The following is a 21573-nucleotide window of genomic DNA, read 5'->3' on the forward strand; positions in this document are numbered from 1 at the left end:
AGAATCTTTTTACAGTTCAAAGCTATCTGGACACCTCTGTAAATCCTTCTGAACATGTTTCAAAAGCCCTTGTGTAGTTCTTTTCTCAAATATTGCTCAAGAGGTATTATTTTAAGAGAATTTTCCAAAAATAACATGTCACCAATTCCTCGCGAAAAGCACATCAAGTTTATCCTCCCTCAAAACTCACTAGAAAGTGACATCAAACGGCATTCCCTTCCATCACCTGCTCCATAGGCACGGACATCGACATCATCATCCCTATGTCGTCGCCATCCATTCCGAGAAAATGCACAGGGGGAAGGACGCTACTATGTCTCGTGCTGCAGTTAGTAATTAAGAGGGAAACCCCAGAACGCGTCGTCGTCGTCGCCGTTGCCAATGTCACTCAGTCAGTTCCGCCGGCTGCTTCCAGAACAAAAATTCAACAAAAAATGTGGACAGACGGAACACATCGGGGGCCGGATAAAAATCCCAGGCGGAAAATTAAGGGACCCGGACAACAAGAAAGCAAATTGCTAGCTATCATCTGTCCTGCCTCCTGCCTCCCGGTACCCAGGTGCCGGGTACGAGTGCCTCGCATCCCATCCGTGCCGGGGACAGGTGAAATAGGAGTTACCGGCGTCGTCGTCGTCGACTGAGCTGACGAAAAAAAGTGGTACTCTTTGTTGTTGGGATGTAGGAGGAGAGAGGATATAGAGGATTTTTTTGTTCGTTCGGGGGAGTTTGAATAGAGAGTAACTTTAGAACAACGGACGGAGATCTGATGACACACTACACTGACACTGGCCGTAACGAGGCGGCGTGTGAACCGAGCGGTACGGGGGTAAAAGGTGGGTGTAACACAAATATGCAGTGTATGGCCTTTTTTTTGTGTTCCGGTGGCAGGCTAGGGAATTTCCGGAGAAAGGCTGCACACAGTACCTAAACGAAGGCAAAGCAAAAAAAAACTTGGAGATAGTTGCGAGTAGCAGTAGCAGAGATGGTGGGTCGGTAGCACAGAATGGCTCTAAATAAGTAAGTAGAGGGAACAAAGCGAATCCTAACGATAGTAGTAACAGCAGTAACACGGCAACAACTAGATCAACAGCGTAGAGCAAGAGGTGGGACAAGGGGACAGGGGAGAGCGGAGAACAAGAAGAGAAAGAAACTGAGTGTCAGCAAACGTAAGAGGATGAACAAATATCACAGTGGGCAAAAATGTAGCAAAAGGACTCAGTGGCGATTTCCTAACCTCAAATCTGCCTGTTCAACAAGTGTAAAATCTTAAATTTTACGAACAAAGCTTCTTGTGACCATAGAAAAAGATGAGAACTACTAATAAGTTCCATTACATTCGAAGTTTGAAAGATCTGTGTTTGATCCTCTTTGGAGCCTCCAACTACCAAAGGTTTGGATCAGTCGTGATTCCCAAACCTTAAATCTATCTGTTTTATTGTGTAAATTCTTAAATTTGCTCCTCTTTGGAGCCACCAACTATCAGTGGTTTGGATCAATCGCGATTCCCAAACCTTAAATCTATCTGATTTGCCGTGTAAATTTTTGAATTTGCTCCTCTTCGGAGCCACCAACTAATAGTGGTTTGGATCAAGTGTTTTGTTGTGTAAATTCTTGAATTTGCTCCACTCTGGAGGCACCAACTACTAGTGGTTTGGCTCAGTCGCAATTCCCAAACCTGAAATCTATCTGTTTCGTTGTGTAAGTTCTTAAATTTTTTGAACAAATTTCCTTAAAATCAGTAGAAAAGACGAGAATAGCTAAAACGTTCCAGAACATCAGCACGAAGGTCGTGAATTTGCTCCTCTCTAGAGCCACCAATTATTTCTCAGAAGTCTTTAGACTCCAGAACGGATACGATTTCGCCCACTGTGTGCTACATCGCCACCTGGTAGGTCGGTTTGATTCACTACGACACGGCAACAATGAAATGATGTCGTTCCATAACGGAAACGAAGGGATTAAGATCTACTAGAAAGAATGAGTCGTAACTGGGAATAAGAAACTTGAATCTAGAGAGCTAATGAGCTGAACCGGTAAGGGGATAGGAGACTTGAGAGACAAGCAGGCAATAAGGCGGCAAAGGCCATTGTAGGCAGCAGGAGGAGAGGCAGCGAGAGCGAGACAGTCAAAGAGGGAGAGAGAAATACAACTCAAAAGAGAAACAAAAAAACTGAAAGTACAAACAAACAAATTGATGCACTGAACTGAAAACTCAAGGCAACTGTCACTTTCGATCGGTTTCGAGAGACTCGAGAGAGAGTGAGATGTCACAAAGACGACAAAGAGGAAAGAGAGGCAGAGACCAGAGAGAGAGAGCTGCAACAAGAGACAAGAGACAGAGAGAGAGGTGGAGAGTTATCGGTTGATAGCTAAGTGGGTAGGTTGTAGATCAGTGAGTTGTAGTACTAGAATGAGTCAAAAAAGAGAGAGTAGATTAGACAGGTCAACAGAGTTGTCAAAAGAAACCATGCATAGTTACCTCCTCGTTGAGATTGGACACCAGCAGTACGTTGGAGAGTCCTCGCAGGACAGACGGGTTGGGCGTTCCGAGGGCACCGTTCGAGGCGAGGGCGAAGGCGCCCAGGTTGGGCAGGGCGCCACCATAGGCGCTGGCCAGAGCCGGCGTTCCCAGACCTAGACCGAACGGTGGAATGACACCGGGCGTCGCTAAGCCGTTCACTAGAAAATAGGGAGATTTGTCTAATTTGACTATTACACGGTAATTGTCCCGGCCTTCGACAACATCTAGCACAACATCGAGGGGGGATAGCTTGGCACAGCGCCGGACTCACCTAGTCGATCCCGGGCCAGCTGCGGGCGCTGGCCGGCCGCCAGCAGGAGCAGATCGCCGGCCGACACAAGGCCGCCGGCACTGGCGATGACGTCGCTGCCGGGCTCACCGGACGGCAGCGTCGGGTTGGTGTAGTCCCGCGATTTGTCGTTGTTGTACTTGACGTTCAGCGACGTGAGCTTGCTGTTGTCGATGCGGAGCGTGCAGCACCCGTTGTAGATGTTCTGGCCGTCCAAGGTTTGCTTGGCGAGCTGGGCGGTGGCCGCGTCCGGGTACTGGATCAGGGCCTGCGAAGAGGGGAAAAGGCGGTTCGTTAGCAGAGAAAACACTATCTTGAAAATAAGTGTCTTGGAAAAAAATTTCCGAAAAGAGAAAATTGCAAGATATTCATCAGGTTTCGTAGATATTTGCTCACAGCTTCTTTTACAACTATCGAGATCGGAAATAAAGAACATTTAAGCAAGTAATTTCACTTTCTTGATTTTTTCAAGACAGCTGTAATGCGTATTTAAAGAATATTTTAGAGAAAAAACAAACAGTTTTCTTAAAAAAGTTTAGAAGGCATCCGGACAGTTCTCTAGAAAATTTTCGGAGAGGAATCCTATGCATTGCTGGAGGAAAAACGATTAGAAGACTTCAGAGTCGCCGTACAGAAACAGAGTTTTGCGTGGAGCCTTCTGCGTTTAAGTCTAGAAAACCTCCGAGTCTAAACACAAAGGATCTAGTCTAGAAGATGTTCGAAAAAAAAAACACAAAAGGCATCTGAGTCGCGATTTAGAAAATTCCGAGACGAGCTTCAGAAGACTTCTGGGTTAAAAACGTAAAGAATGCAAGGTCAAAATCCAGAAGGCTTCAGGGTCCCGACGTCCCGAAGACTTCTGGGTCAAAATCCTGAAGACTTCTGGTTCGACACCCAGAAGACTACTGGGACGACGTCCAGAAGGCTGCTAGGTTGAAGTCTGAAAGACTCTTCGGTCGAAATTCAGAATAATTCTGGGTCAAAGTTCACAAGACTTCTGGGTCCCGACGTCCCGAAGACTTCTCGGTCGAAGTCCAGAAGAATTTTGGGTCGAAGTCCAGAAGACTTCTGGGTCGAAGTCCAGATAACTTCTGGGTCAAAGTCCAGATAACTTCTGGGTCAAAGTCCAGAAGACTTCTGGGTCGAAGTCCAGAAGAATTCTGGGTTGAACTTCAGAAGACTTCTGAGTCGAAGTCCAGAAGACTTCTGGGTCGAAGTCCAGGAGATTTGTGGGTCGAAGTCCAGAGAACCTCTGGATCGAAGTGCAGAGAACCTCTGGATCGAAGTCCAGAAGACCTCTGGATCGAAGTCCAGAAGACCTCTGAATCGAAGCCCAAAAGACTTCTGGGTCGAAGTCCAGATAACTTCTGGGCCTAAGTCCACAAGAATTGTGGGTTGAAGTTCAGAAGACTTCTGAGACGAATTCCAAAAGACTTCTGGGTCGAAGTCCGAAGATTTCTGGGTCAAAGTCCAGAGAACCTCTGGATCGAAGTACAGAGAACCTCTGGATCCAGAAGACCTCTGGATTGAAATCCAAAAGTCTTCTGGGTCGAAGTCCAGATAACTTCTGGGTTGAAGTCCAGAAGAATTCTGGGTCGAAGTCCAGAAAAATTCTGGGTCAAAATCCTGAAGACTTCTGGGTCAAAGTCCAGAAGATTTCTGGATCGAAGTGCAGAGAAACTCTGGATCGAAGTCCAGAAGGATTCTGGATCGAAGTCCAAAAGACTTCTGGATCGAAGTCCAAAAGACTTCTGAGTCGAAGTCCAGAAGAATTCTGGGTTGAAGTCCAAAAGACTTCCAGGTCGAAGTCCAGAATACTTCTGGGTCGAAGTTCCGAAGACTTCTGGGTCGAAGTCCAGAAGAATTCTGGGTCTAAGTCCACAAGACTTCTGGATCGAACTCCAGAAGATTTCTGGGTCGAAGTCCAGAGAACCTTTGGATCGAAGTGCAGAGAACCTCTGGATCAACGTCCAGAAGACCTCTGGATCGAAGTCCAAAAGACTTCTGGGTCGAAGTTTAGAAGACTTCTGGGTCGAATTTCTGAAGACTTCTGGATCGAAGTCCTGATGACACTTAGATCTAGGTCCTGAAGGCTCCTGGAATGAAGTCCAAAAGATTTGTGGGTCGTAGTGCAGAAGACTTCTGGGTCGAAGTTTGCAAGGCTTCTGGATCAAATTCTACAAGACTTCTGGATCAAAGCTCTTGGTTCGAAGTCTTGAAGACTTCTAGGTCGAAGTTCAGAAGATTTTTGGGTTGCTTTCCACAAGATTTCAGGGTCGAAGTTTAAAAGCCGTCTGGACGAAGTTCAGAGACTTCTGGGATGAATGAAGACTTTTGGGACGAAGTCCAGAAGGCTTGTGGGATTAAGTCCAGAAAACTTTTGTGTCCAAGTGCAGGTCGAAGTCCAAAAGACTTTTGAGTCGAAGTCATGAAGACTTCCGAATCATCTGTTCTACGTCTAGATCTACAAAACAACAAAGAAACCTACCTGGAACGAGTTGTTCTTGGTGAAGGTGACGATCTTGAGCACCTTGCCGAACCGTTGGAAAATCTGGTACAGGATGTCCAGCGACACCGGGTAGAGGAGCGATTCCACGATGACCCGCAGCACGGTGTTGGGGCCACCCTGCTGGGTTGTGCCACCGAGCGATCCCACCGTGCCGGTGCCGGGGTTCGAGTTGGTGTTGGCATGGTCGAGTGCCAGTGGCAGTGGCGATCCCGTCGGGGACTGCGTGAGGTCCTGAGTTTGCAGCGTCACGTTCTGTAGCGCAAAGAGGAAGAAAATAAGGTTTTATTGGTGTTGTGATGACTGCTTTAAGGCCTTGATAGACTATCTAAGATATCAAACAAGACTTCAAACGCTTCAAAAGCCTTTAATCGAGTCACTTCTGATATCCAGGATATAGCTTTAACAAGGCTTTCACGAATTTCTTAAGTCTAGTTCATGTTAACAAAACCAAAAGGACTTATTAGAGTTTTGATGACTTGAACAAGGCCTTGATAAAACTTAGATGTTACTTGGACACTTAACGTAACTTGATAAAGGTTTTCAAGACACGTTTGGTATCTAAGGAACTCTCCTGGTTTTATCACGGCTTTTGATCTCTTTTGAACCCTCAATAAATCCTACAAATCTACAACCGCCGCAAAACTTACCGTGGCCGTGTGGTTCTGGTCGGTCTTCAGCTCCCGGTGGTTGCTGAACTGCACGTACACTGTCCGGCCTCGGACGATGGGGGGCGTGGCGGTGAACATGGTCACCATACTGGTGGCAGCCGTTTCGTCGGCCATCTCCAGGAAGGCTTGGTTCTTGCCCTTGAGCACCAGGACGTTGGTGACGCGCCCGAACGGTACCCCCAGGTGCATCACGTCCACCTCGCTGGACTCGTTCGGGATGTTCCGGATGTGGACCACCCGCGATGGTTTGGCTGTTCAAGGGGAGAAAGGGTAGAGAGACACATCAGTAATTGATTAAAATGTGCGAGCGAATTATTCAGCGAAGGTAAATGTTTCTTTTTTTAATCGCTCAACCGGACTGGATTTCGGGGAACTGGTCGAGCCTGGGAGAAGTAATCCGATTCAAAAATTGAACAGGGGATCTCGCTGGAGCAAACGGCATAATAAATGGGATGAAAATCGGTTCGGATTTAAATGATGAAAGGCTTTTCTTGACAGTGAAAAATTACAAATCCAGAAAAGTCTAGTTATTATCGAAAAATGTCCAAGGGATTTCTTAGAGACGGTAAACGATCACTTCTGCAAAAAAGCCCTCGATGTTTTTGAATCAATTCGAGAAAACTAAAAAAATCGAGAAGACTTCTGACAGAGGTCCATCTGGAAGAAGTCCTAAAGACATCTAGAAGAAGTTAAGGAGACTTCTGGAAGAGGTCCAGGAGACTTCTGGAAGAGGTCCAGGAGACTTGTTGAAGAGGTCCAGGAGACTTGTTGAAGAAGTGCAGGAGACTTCTGGAAAAAGTCCAGCAGACTTGTGGAAGAAGTCTAGGAGACTTCTGGGAGAAGTCCAGGCGACTTCTGGGAGAAGTCCAGGCGACTTCTGGGAGAAGTCCAGGCGACATCTGGAAGAAGTCCAGGCGGCTTCTGGAAAAAGTCCAGGCGACATCTCGAAGAAGTCCAGGCCACTTCTGAGAGAAGTCCACGCGACTTCTGGGAGAAGTCCAGGCGACTTCTGGGAGAAGTCCAGGCGACTTCTGGAAGAAGTCCAGGCGACTTCTGGAAGAAGTCCAGGCAACTTCTGGAAGAAGTCCAGGCAACTTCTGAGAGAAGTCCAGGCGACTTCTGTAGTAAGTCCAGGCGATTTCTGGAAGAAATCCAGGCAATCCAGGATATTTCTGAGACAAGTCAGGGGACTTCTAGGACAAGTCCAAGAGACTTCTGAGACAAGTCCAGGGGATTTCTGGAAGAAGTTCATTCAACTTTTGAGATCAGTTCATGCGACTTCTGGAAGAATGAATCCAGAAGACTTCTCAACGAAGTCATAGACAGTACGTTTCGCGTATTCTACGGCCGTAGCATTCAAGCTCCCCGATTTTTCCCCGCACCCGACTGAGTGGATTTTATGACGGTATGCGAACGAACGGACAAACGAGTATCGGTTTTCCACATGAGAAAATACGCTGGCGACGGACGGCAGCGAACGAACCACCAAAGTGTGAACTGTCCGCGCGGCCGTTCCCGGGATTTATACTTTGTTTTGCCATACAAATTACGATTTTATATTCATTTAATTTTACGACATCGACGATGCTTCGTGCGTCGCGTATGGACGATGGACGATGCACGACGATGGACCCAACGGAGGAGAAGTTATAAATGATCCGCATTTTTAATTGCCTTTAATGATTTTAATTGGCCGATTCGATGGCACTCACTACTCACTGGGGGATGAAATCATAAAAAAACATTAAAGATTAAGCTTGGCCGCCGATGAAAACTCTGCGATGAATTTGTGTTTGTTTTTTTCTGGTCGGGTGGATCAATCGGAGCCGGGATCAAAGCGTTCCGAGTAAGTTAATTAGGGAAAACGGGAGCAGAAAATTGTCAATCGGTATAAAAGTGCTCGTTGGGAGCGATTTTTGCGTTGGGATGAGTACTTCAGTGAAGTAATCCTGTTTGGATGGGTTGTCGTTTGCCGAATTGGCAAGGGAAATGATATATAATGTTGATATTGAACATTTAAGCATCTTTTACGAGTTAGGTCAACTATTGTAAACTCTGTGTTTAGTTCCAGAGGAAGGCTTCTCCCGAGAAGCTTGGAAGGCTTCTCCCGAGAAGCTTGGAAGGCTTCTCCCGAGAAGCTTGGAAGGCTTCTCCCGAGAAGCTTGGAAGGCTTCTCCCGAGAAGCTTGGAAGGCTTCTCCCGAGAAGCTTGGAAGGCTTCTCCCGAGAAGCTTGGAAGGCTTCTCCCGAGAAGCTTGGAAGGCTTCTCCCGAGAAGCTTGGAGGAAGGCTTCTCCAGAGGAGCTTGGAAGACTTCTCCAGAGGAGCTTGGAAGGCTTCTGCAGAGGAGCTTGGAAGGCTTCTCCAGAGGAGCTTGGAAGGCTTCTCCAGAGGAGCTTGGAAGGCTTCTCCAGAGGAGCTTGGAAGGCTTCTCCAGAGGAGCTTGGAAGGCTTCTCCAGAGGAGCTTGGAAGGCTTCTCCAGAGGAGCTTGGAAGGCTTCTCCAGAGGAGCTTGGAAGGCTTCTCCAGAGGAGCTTGGAAGGCTTCTCCAGAGGAGCTTGGAAGGCTTCTCCAGAGGAGCTTGGAAGGCTTCTCCAGAGGAGCTTGGAAGGCTTCTCCAGAGGAGCTTGGAAGGCTTCTCCAGAGGAGCTTGGAAGGCTTCTCCAGAGGAGCTTGGAAGGCTTCTCCAGAGGAGCTTGGAAGGCTTCTCCAGAGGAGCTTGGAAGGCTTCTCCAGAGGAGCTTGGAAGGCTTCTCCAGAGGAGCTTGGAAGGCTTCTCCAGAGGAGCTTGGAAGGCTTCTGCAGAGGAGCTTGGAAGGCTTCTCCAGAGGAGCTTGGAAGGCTTCTCCAGAGGAGCTTGGAAGGCTTCTCCAGAGGAGCTTGGAAGGCTTCTCCAGAGGAGCTTGGAAGGCTTCTCCAGAGGAGCTTGGAAGGCTTCTCCAGAGGAGCTTGGAAAACTTCTCCAGAGGAGCTTGGAAAACTTCTCCAGAGGAGCTTGGAAGGCTTCTCCAGAGGAGCTTGGAAGGCTTCTCCAGAGGAGCTTGGAAGGCTTCTCCAGAGGAGCTTGGAAGGCTTCTCCAGAGGAGCTTGGAAGGCTTCTCCAGAGGAGCTTGGAAGGCTTCTCCAGAGGAGCTTGGAAGGCTTGGAAGGCTTCTCCCGAGAAGCTTGGAAGGCTTCTCCCGAGAAGCTTGGAAGGCTTCTCCCGAGAAGCTTGGAGGAAGGCTTCTCCCGAGAAGCTTGGAAGGCTTCTCCAGAGGAGCTTGGAAGGCTTCTCCAGAGGAGCTTGGAAGGCTTCTCCAGAGGAGCTTGGAAGGCTTCTCCCGAGAAGCTTGGAAGGCTTCTCCCGAGAAGCTTGGAAGGCTTCTCCCGAGAAGCTTGGAAGGCTTCTCCCGAGAAGCTTGGAAGGCTTCTCCCGAGAAGCTTGGAAGGCTTCTCCCGAGAAGCTTGGAAGGCTTCTCCCGAGAAGCTTGGAAGGCTTCTCCCGAGAAGCTTGGAAGGCTTCTCCCGAGAAGCTTGGAAGGCTTCTCCCGAGAAGCTTGGAAGGCTTCTCCCGAGAAGCTTGGAGGAAGGCTTCTCCCGAGAAGCTTGGAAGGCTTCTCCAGAGGAGCTTGGAAGGCTTCTCCAGAGGAGCTTGGAAGGCTTGGAAGGCTTCTCCCGAGAAGCTTGGAAGGCTTCTCCCGAGAAGCTTGGAGGAAGGCTTCTCCCGAGAAGCTTGGAAGGCTTCTCCAGAGGAGCTTGGAAGGCTTCTCCAGAGGAGCTTGGAAGGCTTCTCCAGAGGAGCTTGGAAGGCTTCTCCCGAGAAGCTTGGAAGGCTTCTCCCGAGAAGCTTGGAAGGCTTCTCCCGAGAAGCTTGGAAGGCTTCTCCCGAGAAGCTTGGAAGGCTTCTCCCGAGAAGCTTGGAAGGCTTCTCCCGAGAAGCTTGGAAGGCTTCTCCCGAGAAGCTTGGAAGGCTTCTCCCGAGAAGCTTGGAAGGCTTCTCCCGAGAAGCTTGGAAGGCTTCTCCCGAGAAGCTTGGAAGGCTTCTCCCGAGAAGCTTGGAAGGCTTCTCCCGAGAAGCTTGGAAGGCTTCTCCCGAGAAGCTTGGAAGGCTTCTCCCGAGAAGCTTGGAAGGCTTCTCCCGAGAAGCTTGGAAGGCTTCTCCCGAGAAGCTTGGAAGGCTTCTCCCGAGAAGCTTGGAAGGCTTCTCCCGAGAAGCTTGGAAGGCTTCTCCCGAGAAGCTTGGAAGGCTTCTCCCGAGAAGCTTGGAAGGCTTCTCCCGAGAAGCTTGGAAGGCTTCTCCCGAGAAGCTTGGAAGGCTTCTCCCGAGAAGCTTGGAAGGCTTCTCCCGAGAAGCTTGGAAGGCTTCTCCCGAGAAGCTTGGAAGGCTTCTCCCGAGAAGCTTGGAAGGCTTCTCCCGAGAAGCTTGGAAGGCTTCTCCCGAGAAGCTTGGAAGGCTTCTCCCGAGAAGCTTGGAAGGCTTCTCCCGAGAAGCTTGGAAGGCTTCTCCCGAGAAGCTTGGAGGAAGGCTTCTCCCAAGAAGCTTGGAAGGCTTCTCCAGAGGAGCTTGGAAGGCTTCTCCAGAGGAGCTTGGAAGGCTTCTCTAGAGGAGCTTGGAAGGCTTCTCCAGAGGAGCTTGGAAGGCTTCTCCAGAGGAGCTTGGAAGGCTTCTCCAGAGGAGCTTGGAAGGCTTCTCCAGAGGAGCTTGGAAGGCTTCTCCAGAGGAGCTTGGAAGGCTTCTCCAGAGGAGCTTGGAAGGCTTCTCCAGAGGAGCTTGGAAGGCTTCTCCAGAGGAGCTTGGAAGGCTTCTCCAGAGGAGCTTGGAAGGCTTCTCCAGAGGAGCTTGGAAGGCTTCTCCAGAGGAGCTTGGAAGGCTTCTCCAGAGGAGCTTGGAAGGCTTCTCCAGAGGAGCTTGGAAGGCTTCTCCAGAGGAGCTTGGAAGGCTTCTCCAGAGGAGCTTGGAAGGCTTCTCCAGAGGAGCTTGGAAGGCTTCTCCAGAGGAGCTTGGAAGGCTTCTCCAGAGGAGCTTGGAAGGCTTCTCCAGAGGAGCTTGGAAGGCTTCTCCAGAGGAGCTTGGAAGGCTTCTCCCGAGAAGCTTGGAAGGCTTCTCCCGAGAAGCTTGGAAGGCTTCTCCCGAGAAGCTGGGAAGGCTTCTCCCGAGAAGCTTGGAAGGCTTCTCCCGAGAAGCTTGGAAGGCTTCTCCCGAGAAGCTTGGAAGGCTTCTCCCGAGAAGCTTGGAAGGCTTCTCCCGAGAAGCTTGGAAGGCTTCTCCCGAGAAGCTTGGAAGGCTTCTCCCGAGAAGCTTGGAAGGCTTCTCCCGAGAAGCTTGGAAGGCTTCTCCCGAGAAGCTTGGAAGGCTTCTCCCGAGAAGCTTGGAAGGCTTCTCCCGAGAAGCTTGGAAGGCTTCTCCCGAGAAGCTTGGAAGGCTTCTCCCGAGAAGCTTGGAAGGCTTCTCCCGAGAAGCTTGGAAGGCTTCTCCCGAGAAGCTTGGAAGGCTTCTCCCGAGAAGCTTGGAAGGCTTCTCCCGAGAAGCTTGGAAGGCTTCTCCCGAGAAGCTTGGAAGGCTTCTCCCGAGAAGCTTGGAAGGCTTCTCCCGAGAAGCTTGGAAGGCTTCTCCCGAGAAGCTTGGAAGGCTTCTCCCGAGAAGCTTGGAAGGCTTCTCCCGAGAAGCTTGGAAGGCTTCTCCCGAGAAGCTTGGAAGGCTTCTCCCGAGAAGCTTGGAAGGCTTCTCCCGAGAAGCTTGGAAGGCTTCTCCCGAGAAGCTTGGAAGGCTTCTCCCGAGAAGCTTGGAAGGCTTCTCCCGAGAAGCTTGGAAGGCTTCTCCCGAGAAGCTTGGAAGGCTTCTCCCGAGAAGCTTGGAAGGCTTCTCCCGAGAAGCTTGGAAGGCTTCTCCCGAGAAGCTTGGAAGGCTTCTCCCGAGAAGCTTGGAAGGCTTCTCCCGAGAAGCTTGGAAGGCTTCTCCCGAGAAGCTTGGAAGGCTTCTCCCGAGAAGCTTGGAAGGCTTCTCCCGAGAAGCTTGGAAGGCTTCTCCCGAGAAGCTTGGAAGGCTTCTCCCGAGAAGCTTGGAAGGCTTCTCCCGAGAAGCTTGGAAGGCTTCTCCCGAGAAGCTTGGAAGGCTTCTCCCGAGAAGCTTGGAAGGCTTCTCCCGAGAAGCTTGGAAGGCTTCTCCCGAGAAGCTTGGAAGGCTTCTCCCGAGAAGCTTGGAAGGCTTCTCCCGAGAAGCTTGGAAGGCTTCTCCCGAGAAGCTTGGAAGGCTTCTCCCGAGAAGCTTGGAAGGCTTCTCCCGAGAAGCTTGGAAGGCTTCTCCCGAGAAGCTTGGAAGGCTTCTCCCGAGAAGCTTGGAAGGCTTCTCCCGAGAAGCTTGGAAGGCTTCTCCCGAGAAGCTTGGAAGGCTTCTCCCGAGAAGCTTGGAAGGCTTCTCCCGAGAAGCTTGGAAGGCTTCTCCCGAGAAGCTTGGAAGGCTTCTCCCGAGAAGCTTGGAAGGCTTCTCCCGAGAAGCTTGGAAGGCTTCTCCCGAGAAGCTTGGAAGGCTTCTCCCGAGAAGCTTGGAAGGCTTCTCCCGAGAAGCTTGGAAGGCTTCTCCCGAGAAGCTTGGAAGGCTTCTCCCGAGAAGCTTGGAAGGCTTCTCCCGAGAAGCTTGGAAGGCTTCTCCCGAGAAGCTTGGAGGAAGGCTTCTCCCGAGAAGCTTGGAAGGCTTCTCCAGAGGAGCTTGGAAGGCTTCTCCAGAGGAGCTTGGAAGGCTTCTCCAGAGGAGCTTGGAAGGCTTCTCCAGAGGAGCTTGGAAAACTTCTCCAGAGGAGCTTGGAAGGCTTCTCCAGAGGAGCTTGGAAGGCTTCTCCAGAGGAGCTTGGAAGGCATCTCCAGAGGAGCGTGGAAAACTTCTCCAGAGGAGCTTGGAAGGCTTCGCAGCAGAAGTTTGAGAAGCATTTCGAAAAAGTTTAGAAGTTATTTCAGAAGACACTTCTTAGCTACTTAACTAGTCAGACTGTATTATGGAAGCATTGGAAAGTTGTTTGGCATCAACAATTGGAAAAACTGTTAATCATAATTCAATCGTGGACCATTGTTCTTCTTAACAACCGTTTACCATGGAAAATCCCGCCTCTTTCATTAGCTTAAGCTTGGCTTCAATTCACACAGCCTACGATCGATCATCGCCTCGAGCGAAAGCCGTCAATTAAGTCCACCTGTCAACTGTTCGGAACTGTTCCACATTTTAAAAATCCCAATCCTCTGGCATCCCCAGTTGGTTGGCCGCCGTTGGCTTTTCGGCTTCACGTCCCGAACAGCTTTCAATTAACCAAATTTGATGCCGCGTCAAAAAATTAATGATAATAATCAATTATCGCACAACAACGCCCGGAAAGTCCCGGATTTCAGTACCCCTTCCCGACCACTCGGTCGGAGTTAATTAAAATTAACTCTCCGGAATCGAATCATGTTTAATAATCATCACCATAATAATCCACGCAGAGCGCGCCCCTCACGATCGACCAACAGATGGCTCTGGCGCGTGAAGTGTTTTAAATTTTAGGAATTTCCATTCCAGCGGCTTTATTTATATCCCCGTGCCCAGATCCACCGCCATTCACCGAGGATAATAACGATAAATTTCAATAAATTATATTAATTGAACGATAATAAATAGAGCCCCGAGAGCGGATGATTAAGCTTTCTGGCAGTAGCAGCAGCAGTGCTGTCATCTGGATCTGGTGTTGAAAATTTCCGCATAACGCCTCGATGTAGGCAACCCGGAGTAGCGAACGAACGAACGGAAGCTGCCCGTCAAACAAACGCTACACAGTTCAGTTCGTCCACTGGACTGAGTCGAGTTGCTTATTTATGAACACCATTGAGACGAAAGAAAAAGAACTGTTGACAGAGAATGTCAACTTTCGATGAATGGACTCGGGGGACTGACCACCACTCGACTTCATCCACAAAGGACTAGGACGACGAAGCAAGGAACCGGAAGTCAGTGGAAAGTTTCTTCTTCCCGTCTCCGGCGGCCAGCGAGCGTAACAAAGCGCCGAGTTGAGGTGAGACGAGTTCGATTTTCGCCATTCAGCCATAGTAAACGAACGACGGAAAGTGAAATCGACCCCCGGGAAATGAAATGGAGCGCCCATTTATCTTCATTTCCACAGTGTGGATGCTGGTTGGGGAAGAAGGGAATGATGGAGGAGCACGGAGGAGAGGGAGCATCTTTAGCACTCATTGTATGAATGACTTTCAGACAGTGTAAAAACGATACTTGAGTTGTTTGGAATGTGGTGTCTCTTGGGTCTGATTGTTGTACAGAAGCTTCGTTTATAATGCGAAGTACTTATTGGATTTAGCTAATTCACTAATAACTACTACTGAGCAATTTTCACAAAATTGCCATAAAGACTTTCCAGATCTTAAGAAATCAAATACGACAACTCGAAAGACAGCAACAAAGACAACCGAGATCCTACTCTGATGGAGAGCCTTCCATGCATCTGCTGCAATTCCTTTCTGGAAATCCTTACAAAAAGTCGTTGAAATTCGTAGCAATGCGTTGTGAAGAGTCCTGAGAAGATTCTGTGGAGAATCCATGTTACATTCGGTGGAGAATCCTGATCAGATTCTGTGGGGAATACTGAGAGGATTCTGTGGAGAGTCCTGAGGGGATTCTGTGGATTCTCCTGGAAGGATCCTGGAAGGATTCTCCCCAGAATCCTGGAAGGATTCTCCCCAGAATCCTGGAAGGATTCTCCCCAGAATCCTGGAAGGATTCTCCCCAGAATCCTGGAAGGATTCTCCCCAGAATCCTGGAAGGATTCTCCCCAGAATCCTGGAAGGATTCTCCCCAGAATCCTGGAAGGATTCTCCCCAGAATCCTGGAAGGATTCTCCCCAGAATCCTGGAAGGATTCTCCCCAGAATCCTGGAAGGATTCTCCCCAGAATCCTGGAAGGATTCTCCCCAGAATCCTGGAAGGATTCTCCCCAGAATCCTAGAATCCTGGAAGGATTCTCCACAGAATCCTTTCCGGATTCTCCACAGAATCCTTTCCGGATTCTCCACAGAATCCTTTCCGGATTCTCCACAGAATCCTTTCCGGATTCTCCACAGAATCCTGGAAGGATTCTCCACAGAATCCCCTCAGGACTCTCCACAGAATCCTCTCAGAATTCCCCACAGAATCTGATCAGGATTCTCCACAGAATCTTCTCTGAATTCTCCACCGAATCTAACATGGATTCTCTACAGAATCTTCTCAGGACTCTTCACAACACATTTCTACGAATTTCGGATTCTCCACAGAATCCTCTCCGGATTCTCCACAGAATCCTCTCCGGATTCTCCACAGAATCCTCTCCGGATTCTCCTGTGGAGCCTCGTAGCCGTGCGGTTAGGGTCACCAAGCTTCTAATCGCACCATGCTGTGGGGTGAGGGTTCGATTCCCGCTCCGGGCGATGAAACTTTTCGTGAGAATAGTTTCTTCTCCGTATCCACTGGTGCATGTCCCGTGTGTCTAGTGTTATGTTTCGTTCAGTCTGTACAGCCTCTGGCTGAAGACGGTGTCCGTGTCTTTTAGAATCCTCTCCGGATTCTCCCCAGCATCCTCTCCGGATTCTCCACAGAATCCTCTCCGGATTCTCCACAGAATCCTCTCCGGATTCTCCACAGAATCCTCTCCGGATTCTCCACAGAATCCTCTCCGGATTCTCCACAGAATCCTCTCCGGATTCTCCACAGAATCCTCTCCGGATTCTCCACAGAATTCTCTCCGGATTCTCCACAGAATCCTCTCCGGATTCTCCACAGAATCCTCTCCGGATTCTCCACAGAATCCTCCCCGGATTCTCCACAGAATCCTCTCCGGATTCTCCCCAGCATCCTCTCCGGATTCTCCACAGAATCCTCTCCGGATTCTCCACAGAATCCTCTCCGGATTCTCCACAGAATCCTCTCCGGATTCTCCACAGAATCCTCTCCGGATTCTCCACAGAATCCTCTCCGGATTCTCCACAGAATCCTCTCCGGATTCTCCACAGAATCCTCTCCGGATTCTCCACAGAATCCTCTCCGGATTCTCCACAGAATTCTCTCCGGATTCTCCACAGAATCCTCTCCGGATTCTCCACAGAATCCTCTCCGGATTCTCCACAGAATCCTCCCCGGATTCTCCACAGAATCCTCTCCGGATTCTCCCCAGCATCCTCTCCGGATTCTCCACAGAATCCTCTCCGGATTCTCCACAGAATCCTCTCCGGATTCTCCACAGAATCCTCTCCGGATTCTCCACAGAATCCTCCCCGGATTCTCCACAGAATCCTCTCCGGATTCTCCACAGAATCCTCCCCGGATTCTCCACAGAATCCTCTCCAGATTCTCCACAGAATCCTCTCCGGATTCTCCACAGAATCCTCTCCGGATTCTCCACAGAATCCTCTCCGGATTCTCCACAGAATCCTCTCCGGATTCTCCACAGAATCCTCTGCGGATACTCCACAGAATCCTCTCCGGATTCTCCACAGAATCCTCTCCGGATTCTCCACAGAATCCTCTCCGGATTCTCCACAGAATCCTCTCCGGATTCTCCACAGAATCCTCTCCGGATTCTCCACAGAGTCCTCACCGGATTCTCCACAGAATCCTCTCCGGATTCTCCACAGAATCCTCTCCGGATTCTCCACAGAATCCTCTCCGGATTCTCCACAGAATCCTCTCCGGATTCTCCACAGAATCCTCTCCGGATTCTCCACAGAATCCTCTCCGGATTCTCCACAGAATCCTCTCCGGATTCTCCACAGAATCCTCTCCGGATTCTCCACAGAATCCTCTCCGGATTCTCCACAGAATCCTCTCCGGATTCTCCACAGAATCCTCTCCGGATTCTCCACAGAATCCTCTCCGGATTCTCCACAGAATCCTCTCCGGATTCTCCACAGAATCCTCTCCGGATTCTCCACAGAATCCTCTCCGGATTCTCCACAGAATCCTCTCCGGATTCTCCACAGAATCCTCTCCGGATTCTCCACAGAATCCTCTCCGGATTCTCCACAGAATCCTCTCCGGATTCTCCACAGAATCCTCTCCGGATTCTCCACAGAATCCTCTCCGAATTCTCCACAGAATCCTCTCCGGATTCTCCACAGAATCCTCTCCGGATTATTCACAGAATCCTCTCCGAATCCTCCAAGATTCTCCGCAGAATACTTCGAGGATTTTTACAGAATCCTCTCAGGATACTCGAGTCAAGTACGAGACACTGAAGACGACCTTACAGTTGAGGTCGAAATACGTTTCTGCCAAAGAATGCTTAGTGGAATTAAAAGGAATAACATTAACACGCGCATGTCCATCATCATGTAATGAGGCTTATCTAAAGAAGTTGGGAAGCTTTCTCCGCCGATTTTGGGTTTAAAAATGACAAATATGTTTATGAAGAAACGACCCATTCCAAAAACCGATTCCCGCTTTCCGGCAAAAGCTTTCGATCCACTTGAAATGATGATTTATAAAATGGCCCATTTGGCTCGCTTCTGGTTCTCGCTTATCATCGATAAACTGCCGTCTTCCATTTCCATTTCGGAGCAGCGCGGAATCACCTTTAATGGACCCGATGACACATTCACACAAAAAGCCTCCCACCCCATCATACTATCTAAGAACCCTTTTTAAGCCACAACCAGCCTAACCCGAACCACGGATTGCCCCGGTGACAAATCTGCCCATTTCCGGTTTGCTGGGTTTGGCTTCCTTCGGTTCGTCGCCGCCACTCTGTTCCTCTGTATCTAAGAAAATACGACCAAAGACCATTATCATATATCTCCGGCCTAAAGGCGTCATCGTGCGTTGTCATCGCAGCCATTTTCCCGATCCCTCCTTCGTTCCCCTCGCTTTGCGCTCCACATACATGTCCTTTTACCAACCAACGCGGTGTGAGGGGCCGGTTGAAGGCTTTTATCCTAAATCGACATTAGGTTACACGTGTAATTCCCTTTACGGCGACCTCCTCGTCCTAGCCCCCGAGCTATTGTGCGACCCCGACGACTAGGTACCTGTGCTGTGTGCTTCTTCCTGAAAGGCATGACTTATATGTGCTCTCACGTCATCATCAGCGTCCTGCCCCTCTTGGGATACACCTGTTGTCCCACCGAGGACCAGGAATTGAGTAGGTACGAGCCACAGGAGATCATTAGTGAGGACCAAACGGGAAAAAAATGTACGGGGATGTAGATTTCCCTTCCCCTCCGGGCAACGATTTGGTTAACCTGGAATTCCGGACAGTTCTGCTTCTGTCACAGAAGAAGATTTAATCTTCAAATTCATAAATATTAACCATGATCCTTAATAAGACATAAATCTAGGCTGTGGCGGGTCACGAAGGCAAAATCCTTCCTGGTTATCCTTTCATGTCCTCTTGAAGATAAAAAATGTCCTAAGAAAAGCGAATCTGCGATTAGTATAAATCTAATTTCGGGTCCTCGGTGACGACGGACGGGTTGTTACCATGCCAGATCCACTTACACTTCGTGTGCCCACTTAATATTTATTTACTCTTCCGAGAGCCGAAATCAAAGCCCGAACCGCATCCTTTGAAATGAGATTGCTACCACGGTGACCATTTGCACTTTCGTTCGACGGTGGTGGCAACAAAAACGCCAAGGAGAGACCCCCGAAAAGAAGGATTCTTTATACCTCGAGCCAGGGTTGATGATTTATGATTATGGTCGGCCTTTCGGCGAAGCGTGCCGGCGAGAGCCCGGGAAAACATGTTTGTTTCAACGGCCCGGCGACGTGGGTTTTTGATTTATCGTTTTTCAAGCGAAGTGGCGAGAATTATGATGTGCTTTTAAACTGTGGGTTTTGATTTAGCTAATGGATGTAGACTGGAAGGGGGAAATTACGGAACAAAGAGTGAAAGACTTTTCAGCCGAACCTTGTGAACACTTCGCAGCAGAAGCTCGGAAGGCTTCGCAGCAGAAGCTCGGAAGGTTTCGCAGCAGAAGCTCGGAAGGCTTCGCAGCAGAAGCTCGGAAGGCTTCGCAGCAGAAGCTCGGAAGGCTTCGCAGCAGAAGCTCGGAAGGCTTCGCAGCAGAAGCTCGGAAGGCTTCGCAGCAGAAGCTCGGAAGGCTTCGCAGCAGAAGCTCGGAAGGCTTCGCAGCAGAAGCTCGGAAGGCTTCGCAGCAGAAGCTCGGAAGGCTTCGCAGCAGAAGCTCGGAAGGCTTCGCAGCAGAAGCTTGGAAGGCTTCGCTGTAATAACTATGGCAGCTTCGCTGCAGAATTTTCTAGAAGGAATGCCAACGAATTCCTGGAAGAAATTCCAATGAATTCCTGAAAAAACACCAACGAATTCCTGGAAGGAGTTCCACCGAATTCCTGGAAGGAGTTCCAACGAATTCCTGGAAGGAATGCCAACGAATTCCTGGAAAGAATTCCAACGAACTCCTGGAAGGAATTCCAACGAATTCCTGGAAGGAATTCCAACGAATTCCTGGAAGGAATTCCAACGAATTCCTGGAAGAAATTCCAACGAATTCCTGGAAGGAATTCCAACGAATTCCTGGAAGGAATTCCAACGAATTCCTGGAAGGAATTCCAACGAATTCCTGGAAGGAATTCCAACGAATTCCTGGAAGGAATTCCAACGAATTCCTGGAAGGAATTCCAACGAATTCCTGGAAGGAATTCCAACGAATTCCTGGAAGGAATTCCAACGAATTCCTGGAAGGAATTCCAACGAATTCCTGGAAGGAATTCCAACGAATTCCTGGAAGGAATTCCAACGAATTCCTGGAAGGAATTCCAACGAATTCCTGGAAGGAATTCCAACGAATTCCTGGAAGGAATTCCAACGAATTCCTGGAAGGAATTCCAACGAATTCCTGGAAGGAATTCCAACGAATTCCTGGAAGGAATTCCAACGAATTCCTGGAAGGAATTCCAACGAATTCCTGGAAGGAATTCCAACGAATTCCTGGAAGGAATTCCAACGAATTCCTGGAAGGAATTCCAACGAATTCCTGGAAGGAATTCCAACGAATTCCTGGAAGGAATTCCAACGAATTCCTGGAAGGAATTCCAACGAATTCCTGGAAGGAATTCCAACGAATTCCTGGAAGGAATTCCAACGAATTCCTGGAAGGAATTCCAACGAATTCCTGGAAGGAATTCCAACGAATTCCTGGAAGGAATTCCAACGAATTCCTGGAAGGAATTCCAACGAATTCCTGGAAGGAATTCCAACGAATTCCTGGAAGGAATTCCAACGAATTCCTGGAAGGAATTCCAACGAATTCCTGGAAGGAATTCCAACGAATTCCTGGAAGGAATTCCAACGAATTCCTGGAAGGAATTCCAACGAATTCCTGGAAGGAATTCCAACGAATTCCTGGAAGGAATTCCAACGAATTCCTGGAAGGAATTCCAACGAATTCCTGGAAGGAATTCCAACGAATTCCTGGAAGGAATTCCAACGAATTCCTGGAAGAAATTCCAACGAATTCCTGGAAGGAATTCCAACGAATTCCTGGAAGGAATTCCAACGAATTCCTGGAAGGAATTCCAACGAATTCCTGGAAGGAATTCCAACGAATTCCTGGAAGGAATTCCAACGAATTCCTGGAAGAAATTCCAACGAATTCCTGGAAGGAATTCCAACGAATTCCTGGAAGGAATTCCAACGAATTCCTGGAAGGAATTCCAACGAATTCCTGGAAGGAATTCCAACGAATTCCTGGAAGGAATTCCAACGAATTCCTGGAAGGAATTCCAACGAATTCCTGGAAGGAATTCCAACGAATTCCTGGAAGGAATTCCAACGAATTCCTGGAAGGAATTCCAACGAATTCCTGGAAGGAATTCCAACGAATTCCTGGAAGGAATTCCAACGAATTCCTGGAAGGAATTCCAACGAATTCCTGGAAGGAATTCCAACGAATTCCTGGAAGGAATTCCAACGAATTCCTGGAAGGAATTCCAACGAATTTCTGTAAGGAATTCCAACGAATTTCTGTAAGGAATACCAACGAATCCCTGTAAAGAATTCCGACGAATTCCTGTAAGGAATTCCGACGAATTCCTGTAAGGGATTCCGACGAATTCCTGTAAGGAATTCCGACGAATTCCTGCAAGGAGATCCGACGAATTCCTGTAAGGAATTCCGACGAATTCCTGGAAGGAATTCCAACGAATTCCTGGAAGGAATTCCAACGAATTCCTGGAAGAAATTCCAACGAATTCCTGGAAGGAATTCCAACGAATTCCTGGAAGGAATTCCAACGAATTCCTGGAAGGAATTCCAACGAATTCCTGGAAGGAATTCCAAGGAATTCCTGGAAGGAATTCCAACGAATTCCTGGAAGGAATTCCACCGAATTCCTGGAAGGAATTCCAACGAATTCCTGGAAGGAATTCCAACGAATTCCTGGAAGGAATTCCAACGAATTCCTGGAAGGAATTCCAACGAATTCCTGGAAGGAATTCCAACGAATTCCTGGAAGGAATTCCAACGAATTCCTGGAAGGAATTCCAACGAATTCCTGGAAGGAATTCCAACGAATTCCTGGAAGGAATTCCAACGAATTCCTGGAAGGAATTCCAACGAATTTCTGTAAGGAATTCCAACGAATTTCT

General features: G+C 48.9%; 1 protein-coding gene across 9 annotated transcripts in view; it reads right to left on the reverse strand.

The window, feature by feature from the left end:
• LOC109400406 (polypyrimidine tract-binding protein 2) overlaps positions 1 to 21573 on the reverse strand; it is a 1522650-nt gene that overhangs the window by 139655 nt on the left and 1361422 nt on the right. For 8 of the 9 annotated variants that reach the window (XM_062846598.1, XM_062846603.1, XM_062846594.1 and 5 more), the window contains 4 exons: positions 5967 to 6238; positions 5299 to 5571; positions 2793 to 3078; positions 2480 to 2709 (listed from right to left, as the gene is read on the reverse strand). In XM_062846598.1, the coding sequence (XP_062702582.1) occupies positions 2480 to 2709; positions 2793 to 3078; positions 5299 to 5571; positions 5967 to 6238 (1061 nt within the window). The remainder of the gene's footprint in view (positions 1 to 2479; positions 2710 to 2792; positions 3079 to 5298; positions 5572 to 5966; positions 6239 to 21573) is intronic. The other variant, XM_062846601.1, reaches the window with a different exon arrangement.

Source organism: Aedes albopictus, chromosome 1 (genome assembly GCF_035046485.1).
Source record: "Aedes albopictus strain Foshan chromosome 1, AalbF5, whole genome shotgun sequence".
Lineage (NCBI taxonomy): Eukaryota > Metazoa > Arthropoda > Insecta > Diptera > Culicidae > Aedes > Aedes albopictus.